Source organism: Engraulis encrasicolus, chromosome 9 (genome assembly GCF_034702125.1).
Source record: "Engraulis encrasicolus isolate BLACKSEA-1 chromosome 9, IST_EnEncr_1.0, whole genome shotgun sequence".
Taxonomy (NCBI): domain Eukaryota; kingdom Metazoa; phylum Chordata; class Actinopteri; order Clupeiformes; family Engraulidae; genus Engraulis; species Engraulis encrasicolus.
Genome location: NC_085865.1, coordinates 20,258,281 through 20,271,560, shown reverse-complemented (window position 1 = coordinate 20,271,560; position 13,280 = coordinate 20,258,281). Strand labels below are relative to the sequence as shown.

The following is a 13,280-nucleotide window of genomic DNA, read 5'->3' as shown; positions in this document are numbered from 1 at the left end:
ATGGGACTGGTAAGTGGGCAAGATTTGCCTTGCCCAGCGAATGACTGGCCTGAGACAACCAATGAGAGAAAAGACAGAGAGGCGTAAGACAACCAACGAGGAAGAGTGATTGGCTCCGGATAAGCCAATGAGGAAGACAAAGTGTTCTGTGATGGCCAATAAGAAAGACGGAGCGGTCTAAGACTGCCCTTTGCCGTCATTCGTCATTATCTCTGCAACTCTGCCCCGGTCCGGGAAGAAGGGAAGTAATGGCCTGGTTATTACTCGGAGTTTGTTTGTAATCAATACAGATAGTCGAGAGCCAGTATTTGTCTTGATTTCCCTCAGGTTACTCGAGGTTCATTTTTCCTTCCTGTATGTGTGAGTATGGTAGCAGAAAAAGAGAGAGAGAGGGTCTACAAGCCGCAGCAGAATTTCTCCATTTGGAGGAAAGTCTCTTCTGAGGTTTTCAGTATTAGTCTTGTGGATTGTGTAATCTTTCAGCTACTAAGACCTCCTCTGAATCAGGGGAAATTGGGTGTTGTTGGTTGAGCACATTTACTTCCTGTGCAGAGTTTCTCTCGACACTTTGACCTGGTCCCTGTGCCTTTTTTGTGCTTGAGAAGCAAACTTTGATTAGTTTACTGAGAGTTAAGGGGTAAACCTCCCAATAGAAGAACCCTGTTAATTTCCTTAGTTGATTTGGTAAAGACATCTGGTTTTTGAAAGGTAATTACACGTTTGGGAATAAATTAACACACTGAATGCTGTTTGTGGTGTATATCCATTTGTACTTGGTTGTTGTGATTTGATTGTCTTTGAGTATGTACAGGTCTGTTGGTCTCTTGTACGTACTAAGTGGTTATTACTGTTGTCATTGTCGTGATTGTTATTAATGTTGTTTTGTTGTTGTCATTGGTGGTGGTGTTGTGGCTGGTCACTTCAGGACTCACTGTAGTTGTGGTCGTCTGGCCGTGTTGTTGTTGTTGTTGTGTCGCCGTAGTGACAGACTTTGCTTTGGTTTGCTGTGGTTGCAGGAGTACCGTAATGCCCGTGCCAGACCAGCCGTCCGACCAGCCGCCTGAAAATCCCGTCGCCCTGCTCAGCCCAGGTCTGTCCGCCTCCAACGGCGACGGTGGTGCGGCTGACCAAGGCTCCACCTCAGCCATCCTGGCCTCAGTCAAGGAGCAGGTACACTCGGGCTGCGAATTGCCAACAACCTCATGATTTGATACACGTTGCGATACATGAGATTCGATATGTCTTGCTTTCTTTCTTATGCAGGATAGCAAATGACCTACGTCTGTTTTTTTAAACGTTTATATGTAATATGTTTCACTTCTAAAAAGAGTGAGTGAGTAGACTTCTTTTTACTGACTAGGCTGTAGGGCTGCACGATTATGGAAAAAATCATAATCACGATTATTTCGGTCAAAATCATAATCCCGATTATTAATCACGATTATTGATTTTTGCAGATTTTTTGGAAAATTATAACAAGATGAAATATAACCAAGAATGAATTACATACGGGATGAGAAAAATAAAATGAATTGTAATAATTATGTAAAGGCAAGAGCATGAAACTTAAGTGGACAGATTTCTGGCCAGAAACACCAGCCTGTCAGTATGTTCTGGCTTCAAGGACGCTCTCAAAAGTAGGTCACTATTGCCACGATTAAATCACGATTAAAATCATGAGTTCGATTTCACTATTTTATCACAATTTTGATTATTTTTCGATTAATTGTGCAGCCCTACTAGGCTGCGTAATGGAAAAACATGTAGCTATCATGATACAACCGTCACTATACGATGTGTGCATTGCAAAGATGCCCGATATGACATATTGTCATTACGATTTTTTTTGCACACCCCTAAGATACCGCAAAGGCCTTATCTGAATCTCCCTGTCCCCCATCACGCCCTCCCTATATCACCCCAAAGACAAGGCCACAACCTCCTGAGACACTAGAGGAGATCTGGCTGTTTTCTGAATTGAGGAGGGATATTTGTTTGCTGTGTGTCTGTGTGTCCATGAGTAAGTGTGTGTTTGTGTGTGTGTGTGTGTCCATGAGTAAGTGTGTGTTTGTGTGTGCTGTGGTGCAGTGTGAGGTAGCAGGCAGGTCAGTGAGGGTATCTGGGCACATTTGTCATGTTAATGTGGTCGCCAGAGCGTACAGTGGCGGAGCGGGAGGGGAAGATTAAAGGAGAAACCCTTACGCAAAGACAGTCCTATCTGCACACATCCTGCACAGCCCTGGTCATTTTCACAGAGCCTTTATGTTCATTTGTCACCATATACAGTGTATTACGTTGACTTTGAATGGATGAATCATCTCTTGGACCATTATTTTTAATGATTTTGTACTTAAAGTACATATAATGTTAAAATATTGATTTTATTAAGAGTCACATCTGGCTGATATAGTTTTTTTTTGTCAGACTGATGATGTGTAGTTCTAGGAGAGCATACATTACTACTTAGCTTTCGTTTTTCTTGGCCTGCAATTTCTATCCAGAGTTTTCTTTGAACTGTACCACCATTGTTTTAAAACTCATGAAGTATAGCCATTTTTAGACATTTTGACATGGACTTAAGTGCAGTTCTGTGTTAAAAGAGGTGTGTGGACCTTTTCACCAGGAGGAAATTGAAAGGAGGTCTGGATTCTGTTGAGTGATGCTAAAGATGCTAAAGATGCAAAGGATGTAGGATTTAACGTTAAAGTGAAAAAGGTCAAAACATTAGGCATTTATGATGGTAAATGAAAGATGAATCACCGCACACTGGTATCTTTGCTGGTAGTTTATTTGGTGAACAACGCGTTTCGCTACTGCTTCATCAGGTTCACTCTTTGGATCATTTCACCATTTATGATGGTATTTGAGTTTCACCGAAAAGTAGTTGGATTAAGACTTTTTTTGTCTGGAAAGGGTGGTAGAGGGGTCCCCTCAAAGTGCTCTCTACTTAATCATATGGATTAAGAAATTCAGCAACAGTTGAGCACCGGCTGAGACATAAAACGCTGAGCAGATCAAAGAGACCAGTTATTGCCCGAATGTGGGATATTCTCAAATAAATGAAAAAACCAATGGCTAAGGGCATATTTAAATGAATGCAGTAAACATATGGCTTAGGAGAAGATGTGGCGTCGACATTCCCCATGAACGATTGCACTGTATGGCTTAGGGGAGGTGAAGTTGAGACAAATGGTGGCCCGCCCGGCTTGCTGTGTCACTGCCCCAATTGTGTCCCGAGGAGAGTCGGCCCGAGGAAGTAGGATGGCCTGGATTCCTGGAGGTCACCTCAAGGACAACTCTTATGGTCAGACTTGGTTAGAAAACTTGCAGTGAAACTACAAGGCAGACTTTCTTAGGAGGTTATCACCCTCTAAATGGGGTATTTTATCCCCATGAATTGGGGGTGAAACTAATGGCAGAGAATAGTAATATAGTTTGAAAGTCCCAGTATACTTTCACAGCCCTCTAGTCATACTCCAAATGACTTCTTTAATAGTGTTGACCTTGAGCGGTTCAAATAGATTCAGATTTTTAATAAAAAAGTGTTTGGGGAATTCATGATTAGAATAATTTGACAAATGGAGCAACTCAAGGCTAAGTTTTAGAAATATGTCGAACACTTTCTGAAGATTTACTGTAATACGAAGTTTTAGATGTTATAGATCACTGCCTTCATTCGACCATGCACATAAGTGTTAGTCACTTGCCTCGTTGAACTAAAATGAAATGTTGAAATGTTGAAATGTCCACTGACCCATTCACCGTGACAAATAACGTGAACAACGCTGGGGCCAAAAAAGCCATTGAGCTTTTTTCAAGGAGAAATGATAAGATGTTGCTTTATCAATTCAAGACCAATTCGGCGTGCCTAAGCTTTAATGATATGACACGGTGCAGCGAAAAAGCACTCAGCTGCTCCATTTGGTTGGACTGACAGTGCACCATGAGTCATGTAATCAATGAAAAATAAGCCTTTTGTATCAGCGCCTTTTCACAGAGGCATGTGACATCGCTTTGTCTTCGCTTTTGTCACATGGTTTCATCTTGCCGCGCAGTCACACAATGGCTGACTCCTGCCACGGCCACTCAGGGTCTGTATACGCTGAGAGAGCGGCGCTCTTTTATAAATATGTTAGGGGAGCTTTAAAATGTTGACGACGCAGGCAGTGGCTTTAATAACTATGGCATTAAACAGCGCAGACAGCTGATCCAGCACTGCTGCGGTGCAGTGCAGTGCCGAGCAGGGTGTGCTATCCAGGGCCTGCCTGCCTGCCTGCCTGCCTGCCTGCCTGCCTGCCTGCCTGCCTGCCTGCCTGCCTGCCTGCTCCAACTCCCTGTCTGGGTTTGATTAATATGGCTGCATTGGGCAGAGCAAAGCCCAGCCGCACACTTCAGAAGGGCTGGAGTTGACTTACAGGATTGTCCCTCTGTCCCCCCCATCTGCTGCGACCCTCCCACAGACATGGACACACACCCACAGGGCTGTGTTCACACCTATGCATGCATGCTCATGCACACACGCGCACACACGCACACGCGCACACACACACACACACACACATACATGCATACATGGCTACATACACAGGGCTGTGCTCACACCTATGCATGCATGTTCGCACACGCACACGCACACACACGCACACACACACACACACACACATGCATACACACACGCACAAAAAAGGCCTTTATACACATACATACGTACACACATGCACACACACACACACACACACACACACACACACACACACACACACACACACACACACACACACACACACACACGTGTACACACTAACACACACTGCAGAGCGGGGATGACATGCCTGCCTGGCGGGATCCTCCCTCCCCCATCTGATGTAACCTCCCTCAACCTTTCCTCTTTCCTCATCCACACCTGCGGTTGTTGTTCTGGAGAGCGTATAAAGAGGACAGGTGTTCCACTCCCCCGCCTCCTCCCCCAGGCTAACCTCATGTCTCTCGAGCCCCTCAGCTTGATGTATGATGCATGTTTGGGGCAACACCAGGATAAGGCCTATATATAGCAACAACCCCAGTGTTCTGTGTATTGGCTTTTGATGGCACAGATCAGCATAGAATATGGAGTGGAGTATATAATAATAATTGTCTATTTTAAATCAACATAGCCCACTTTTTTCAAGCTTTTATTTTTTTTTTCGTGACAGGATAGTGGAGGATAGTCAGGAAGTGAGTTGGGAGAGAGAGACCGGGAAGGTTCGGCAAAGTGCCCCACCCTAAGCGACATGGTAGGGCCAACATAGCCCACTTTTAAAGGAAATAAGCATTATGTATATTATTAAACATTAAGCGAAACACAATTTTTGCTGTGCTAACACTTAGAGGGACAAATTTAGCGCTCAAAATGTTGGTCATATTCTCTAAGGGTTGAATTAAAACTAGGGATGCAAATTATCGATTAATTCATTAATCATTAGTTGATAGCCTTATCGTTTGTATATTTGTATATACAATTGAAAAGCGGCGTTTTCCCCTGGAAATCTCAATGTTTCCCCCCCAAAAAAAACTACTAAATCTAAACATTTTAATTAAAAATTGAGATAAAATACCACATTTAAATTAATTCTATTTAAATTCTTTCTTCCAAAGGTGATTTAAATATTCCCACTATTCACACCCCTCTTCACACACACTTTTCACATTAAAATCCCTAATTAAAACTAAACCATTTACTAACAGTTTTTCCCAATCGGATCGTGCTATTATAGGAGTTGTTGGACATTGTTGTTATTTACCACAGCACACTAGAGATGCACCGGATCCTGATTTTTAGGATCCTGCCGGATACCGGATCAACTGCTTAAGATCCTGCCGGATCCGGAACCGGATACTGGATCCTACGAAAGGGTTGAAACACATAGCCTACTCGCACACGTGGGCCATTTTTATCACGTTGGCTCAAACTATTTTGACTGAAAAGCCTCGGCTACCGGATCCTGGATCCTGGAACCGGATCCGGATCCTGTGAAAAAACCCTATTATCCTGCCGGATCCGGAACCGGATCTTGGATCCGGTGCATCTCTACAGCACCCAGATGCTGCCAACAGACTGCATCACCACCAAGTGGACTCATCGACTCCTACTCATAGAGATTGCAGGCAGTGCAGTTGCCAAGGACCGTGCACTTCATAAAATAATCCAATCATTCCCTTGCTTTTTTTCTCCTCTAACAGGCATCGATTCATCTTCAATCATACCTATTCACTCCGTCTATTCAGATGTTTTTTTTTCCCACCGAAACATTTGTATGGTGCTGAATACAGAGTCATGACTCCCATTACCATGGGCAATGTGCCTTAGCTGTACGCTGCAATTGAGCCATGAACCCAGTATTTCACATATGCTATAAATATATACGGCTTTTGTATGTAAGGCGGCAACATATGCCAAGGGTATTCTTGAGGGCAATCATCTTGTATAGTGAACTTATTGCACAGAGACCTGATGGAGACAAATGCTGCATTTATCCTTGACGCACGCTTTAAAAGACCACCCAAATGACCTGCTGAAATTACGCAAACGTCATTCTGGTCACCTTGAGCGGCTAGCTGTCGAGTTACACCCCAATGTTTTTTTTTGGCAGCAGCAGGTCTTGCGTTGCATGCGTTGGTGTGGCTCTTCAGCCCCAAAGGTCAACCACAAACGAGAGATATGTCATGCACAGAGAAAGAAGGAAGGAACACGGAGAAGAAAAAGATGTGGGGTGGTCTTTAGAGGAAATTTCCATTCCATTGAGCTTCATGTCCAGCTCACCTTGACAGGTCAAGCGATACAAAAACGTCCGCCTCTCTGCTGGGCTGAGATGAGTTTGTTGTTGTGCTCAGGGACAGATTGTGACTACTTGGGCCCCTGGACCAGACAAGAAGAAAGCCCCCCCCCCCTCGATGTCATAGTGAGGTTTGAAAAGATTTGGGTGTTTATTGAACATTTTAGAGAGCCTTAGATGTTGTGTGTTGGTGATTTATCCCCCGAGAAAATGGGAAAATAGGGTACTTTAAAGTGACACAATATGAGAGCATAAATATAGACAAACAATTAAGTGTTTTATGTAGTGCAGAGGCTTGGGCTTCAGGGCCCCCTTGGCTCTTGGGCCCTGGGCCTGTGCCTGGTAGGCCCGTGCAGTAATCGGTCCTTGGTTGTGCAGGACTGTGGGGTACCAAGGGAGTATCCTCCTCTGTTGAGCTGAGAGAATGAGAGAACGCTGCTGAGAATTTTACAGCTGAGAAACCTCCAGCACCAATTCATTGAGACACCTGGATGTAGTGGTGGAGACGTTTAGCTCTTTGGAAAAGCATTGGGGAGTGGAAATAATAGACATACTCAGACACACATGAGCAACGTGTGCATGCATGCACACGCACACGCACACACACAGACACACACACACACACACACACACACACACACACACACACACACACACACACACACACACACACACACACACACACACACACACACACACACACACACACACAGACACACACACAGCGATGATGATGGTCTCTAGTGGAAGGTGGTGCCCCGCCTTTTCTTCAGTAGCCTCAGTCTGTCTGTCCTTCCCTGCAGGGGAAGAGAGAGAGAGAGAGAGAGAGAGAGAGAGAGAGAGAGAGAGAGAGAGAGAGAGAGAGAGAGAGAGAGAGAGAGAGAGAGAGAGAGAGAGAGAGAGTTGGTCCCCCACCAAAGTATGTACCAGCCAGTGGCAATGGTAGGTTGCAACCATCATCTTCTCTATCAAAATGGTAATGTGTGCACAGACACACACAACACAACACAGCACAGCATAGCACAGCACAGCACAGCACAACACAACACAACACAACACAACACAACACAACACAACACAACACACACTCTCTTTCTTTCTCTCTCTCTCTCTCTCTCTCTCTCTCTCTCTCTCTCTCTCTCTCTCTCTCTCTCTCTCTCTCTCATACACACACAGACACAGACACACACACACTGGATCACCCATCATCCAGGGAAAATAACATCAATTCTCAATGACGTGTTGAGCCACTGTTTTAGACTCCTTAAGACCTTTTGAAGCAGATGTGGTATTGTAGGTTGGGTCTTAGTAAAATGGGGGTGATCACCCGCAAGAGATGTGGATGGGTGGATGGATGAATGGATGGCAAGGATTGCTTTGTAAACGGCGTGTGACGTGTCAGATAGGCTGCTGTCAGCCAGCCAGCCCATTTTGTCAGTCGGGGAGATGGAATGGAGACGCGGCGGCGCCACCAAATACATATTGATGACATGGAAATGGCCAGCCCCGCGTCGTGTTGTTGTCTCGGTTTTTTTGAAGCCGGCTGTCTGTGATGCACTCAGGGGGGAGCATCTGTGGCATATCTCTAACTGTGTGAAGAAACACCCCCTTCCTCAACAGCCACGCATACACACACATGCACACATGACAGACACACATGCACACGCGTACACGCATTCACACACACGCACACACACACACACACACACACACACACACACACACACACACACACACACACACACACACACTCACACACACACGCGCGCACTCACCACTGCCACCGCCCGCACCACACCCGCACCCCACCACACCCGAAACACCCCCTTCCCCAACAACCATGCACACACACACACACACAAACACACACACACACACACACACGACACACACACACACACACACACACACACACACACACACACACACACACACACACACACGGCCACACCACCACCACAGCCACCACCACCCGCAAAGTGACAAATGGCATCTCTCTGTCCTGTTTATCGCGCTGGTACCGTATAATGCTATGGGGGTTGTGGTGTGATGCGACGAGATGCGATGTGGGCATAGTGCAGCGGTAAGGATAAGTGTTTATACCATATCGCATCCCATGCAGATGCCATCCCCGCCGCTGAGAGACACCCTTACAAACAAGCAGCGATCTGGATCTTGGTCGGAGCTTTGATCACGACGTGCTTTCTATAATCCCCGCTGGGCTTTTCTTCTGCATGGAAACCGGACGTTTTTTTTTTTTTGACGTCTACTTTGATGCCGGCTTTTTCATGTGCGGTATGCTAGCACTACCACCACGAGCTGTCTTGCTCGGCTGTGACATATGTACTCTTAAAAGCATGGCGCTTTAATAGCGACGACTACGAGATTTATGTATTTTTTTGGTGGCAGTGTGCTGGAGTTATAGCCACTCTGTTTGGCGTTTGGAGGGGGCTACAAACTTTAAAAAGAAGACAGCACTTTTTCCAGAGTTATATAATATTGTTCATATTTTACATACCCTAATCCCCTGTGCTGCTTATGCAGTATACTCTTTTCTGTACACTATCTTTTTCTTGATTTCTCTATCTTCTGTCAGTGAGGCATTTTTGATGCACTGGTCTTTATTTCTCTACTAAACTCAACCCTTTGGGAAGAAATAAGATTGTGTGTGCGTGTGTATGCGTGCATGCGTGAGTGAGAGAGAGAGAGAGAGAGAGAGAGAGAGAGAGAGAGAGAGAGAGAGAGAGAGAGTACATGCTGTTTGCCAGAGGGCAGCCTATAGGTATGTACTGTACTGTACAGGAAACTTCCTGAAATGGCCGGAGGACTCTGACTCTTTGCCCGGGCTAATGCTATGCTGACCGACACTTAACGACTTACAGTAAGCATAGCGAAACTAACTCTACAGAAGGCTCACACTGCACTGCAGACTGTCCTGGGACAGCAGCTCAAGGTAGCTGAGTTGCTAAGTTCCTGAGCTGCCCGTACTGGAGGGGACATGATGGACAAAACTAATCATATACTGTATGTTAGACGGTAATGGATGTAGGCTGGTGCCAGTGTAAAATGGGGAAGACTGCATCAGAGTTCTTCAAACCTCAGTATTTATGTCAGAAAGTTGTTCATTCAGCAAGTTCTGCTCATGCTAATGTTTTTTTTAAAGATATTTTTTAGGGCTTTTGTGCCTTAAGTGTATTTGAGAGAGGACAGTGAGATAGGGACAGGAAACGAGAGGGGAGAGAGAGGTGGGGAAGGACTGGCAAATTACCAGGGCCGGAATCGAACCCGGGTCGCCGGCGTAGTAACCCAGTGCCCTATCGTTAGGCCACGGTAGGGCAGTTATATATTTTTAATATATGGTCTCAATGTTATATCATATACTACACTACTATTCCATATTATACGTCAAATACAATACTGATAAAAAAAATAACGTTTGTGAATGAGCAGCATAAATTCTGGAAGTTAACGACTAAAAATATTCCCTTGACCTGTGCACTTGACAAAAATGATTTCTCTCATGAGCGGGTCTACCTGTCTGATTAGAGGGTTATTAAAACCAGGTGATGTAGTCTGCAAAGTACACGCCGTGGACTTCCTCTTCCATGGGAGGATGAGAGAGCAGAGGAGGCAGGATGAGTGGGCTCGAGAGTGGCTAATCCGCCTTTAGGGAATAGTTCCAACCTTTAGTTCCAACCGCTCATCTCATCTAATCCATCTAATTTGGGGTGCTGTGTAGCATCCTTAAAACTCCTCATCCGGGCTAATGAACCAATTAGTGAAATGTGCTGCGTTAGGTGCACGGGTAAGTTAAGAACAACAGGTGTGCTCTGCTCATAATATAAAGACGTTGTTTTGGATGAGGTAAAAACGAAAATGCATCAAGTACTTTGGAGTGCACTTAAAAATGCTTATTTTTTCCAATGCATTTATTTGTTGGATTGCATCGACAATTGTACACATATCAGTTGTGGATCTGCGACATAAGTAACAGTCATTTTCTGGTTCAGAGTGGTATAAAAATTGCACACGTCTAGGGCATTATTATTGACTGAGAGCAGTAAGTATAGCAAGGGTATCCTCATAGGTATTCAGCCCTTCTGTCCTCTGTGAAAGTTGTCAACAACGTGGCAGGGGAGCAGGGGATCAGACAGGGACCACTGTGTAGGGGGGCGAGGGGTGAGGGGTGAGGCGGGCGAGGGGTGAGAGTCCAGAGCGAAGACCTGAGTCTGGCATACCTGCTGGCCCCTGTGTGTGTGTGTGTGTGTGTGTGTGTGTGTGTGTGTGTGTGTGTGTCTGTGTCTGTGTCTGTGTCTGTCTGTCTGTGTGTGTGTGTGTGTCTGTGTGTGTGTCTGTGTGTGTGCGTGCATCTGTAGGTGCTGCCCCCTTTTTTGACTTGTGAGCATGTGAGTGTTTGTGTGTGTGTGTGTGTGGGTATATGTGTGTACACTATGTATGCGTGTGCGTGTGCATGCATGCTTGTGTGTGCTTGTTTGTGCTTGTGTGTGTGTGTGTGTGTGTGTGTGTGTGTGTGTGTGTGTGTGTGTGTCTGTGTGAAAGTGAAAAGTGAAAGCCCATTGGGAAACTCCAACTCCCATTGTGACACAGCACTCCACAGCACACAAGTGAACACTGCACACTGCACACAACGAAATTGCATTTATGCCTCACCCGTGCAAGGGGGCAGCCCTCAGTGGCGCCCCATGGGGAGCAGTGCGGTGGGACGGTACCATGCTCAGGGTACCTCAGTCATGGAGGAGGATGGGGAGAGCACTGGTTGATTACTCCCCCCACCAACCTGGCGGGTCGGGAGTCGAACCGGCAACCTCTGGGATGCAAGTCTGACGCCCTAACCGCTCACCCATGACTGCCCTGTGTGTGTGTGTGTGTGTGTGTATGTGTACGTGTGTTTTTGTGTGTTTTGGCGTTCGCTGCACTTCCTTGGCAGGTGGGCGCCACGAGCAGCAGCGCCATTATAAATCATCTTTATGTCTCGGAGGGTGGCGAACTGGCTGCCGCGAGCACCTTAAATACAGGAGACAAAGTCTGCGCTAAGCAGAAAAACATGCAGCTCTTGACGGGCGTTTTGTGCTGATTGTTTACTTTTTTTTTGCAAGTGTTTATGGACTCTTTAGCTGTTCGAGTTTTCACAGTAATTAGGTCCTGGTTGACTACTACGACTGTGATGATGTCAGCTAATTTTTTTTAATATATAAAACTCGTGTAAGTCTTCCTGCCCCACACATCTGCTGCACATGACTACAGCAGTGAGTGTAGGATATTTAAACATATATTTATATAAATGTTTAAATAAATATAAATATTATTTATTTATATGCTGTAGCAGGACGCCAGGGGACTCATCAGGACACCATTTCTGTCAGATCGGGTCCGTGTCTATGGGGTGGTTTTGCACTGACAATACTGTGTGGCATCTGTGTGAGTGATGCTATAGAATAGTGCTTCTCGACGGGGGTGGTACAGCCCCCCAGGGGGGCGTTGGGGAGCCCTAGGGGAGGCGTTGAGAAGGATACAGTTGAGAGGGGGCGATGCTTAGTTGTCATTTGGGGCGTTAGTCCATTTAAATGTTTTAATAGTGAGGCGGGTGTTGGTGGGCTTATGATGAGGTCAAGGGGGCGTTGGGAGGCTTAGGATGAGGTCCAGGGGTCGTTTGCTCGAAAAAGGTTGAGAACCACTGCTATAGAATGACAGACAGTACAGACACTTGACCACCAACCCCCACCACCTTGGGGCTTGGGAAGAAAAAATAGCACATTATCTGCAAGGTCTGTGACATCTTGGGTGTCAGACAGAAAAGAAAGCAAAGAGCAAGTACTGTGGATATAGACTCAAGGAAAGAGAAGAAAAGAAATAAAGGGGCAAGAAAGGAAGAGACGCAAAGAAATAAAGGTGTCTACTTCTCAAAAAAGAGAGACTAACATCAGAAAGGTATGGGATCGAAGGGAAGAAAAAGAAAAAAGACTAGGGTGTGAAAGAAGCAAAGAAAAAAAAGTCCATCTGCGAGAGAAGTGGGAAGAATGAGAGAGGGTTTAAGACTGAACAAACCTTGAAAGAGAAGAGTCAGCAGAAGGGAGGGAGGGGAGGGAGGGGAGGGAGGGGGACAGGAGTGAGTGTGACCCTGAGTGGAGTGTCGGGAGAGTAATCATGTCCTGGCTGTGTAGAGGGGCCCTTGGGGGCCAGCCGCTAAACACTCCCCAGGAGCCACTGCAGTAATGGATAGATACTGTAGAGTCACAGGGCTAGCACGCCACAGAGCAGCCCTGCAGCCAGCACACAGTGACCACACATTACATTTACTGTATACAATGCACGCATGCACGCACGCACGCACACACGCGCGCGCGCACACACACACACACACACACACACACACACACACACACACACACACACACACACACACACACACACACACACACACACACACACACACACACGCACACCCAC

General features: G+C 45.9%; 1 protein-coding gene across 1 annotated transcript in view; it reads left to right on the top strand.

Annotated features, from left to right (window-relative positions):
- The first annotated feature begins 1,026 nt into the window (after nucleotides 1–1,026).
- The window catches only part of ctnnd2a (catenin (cadherin-associated protein), delta 2a), a 458,968-nt gene continuing 446,714 nt past the window's right edge, over nucleotides 1,027–13,280 (top strand). The window contains exon 1 of the mRNA XM_063206720.1: nucleotides 1,027–1,170. Coding sequence (XP_063062790.1) covers nucleotides 1,027–1,170 — 144 coding nt within the window. The remainder of the gene's footprint in view (nucleotides 1,171–13,280) is intronic.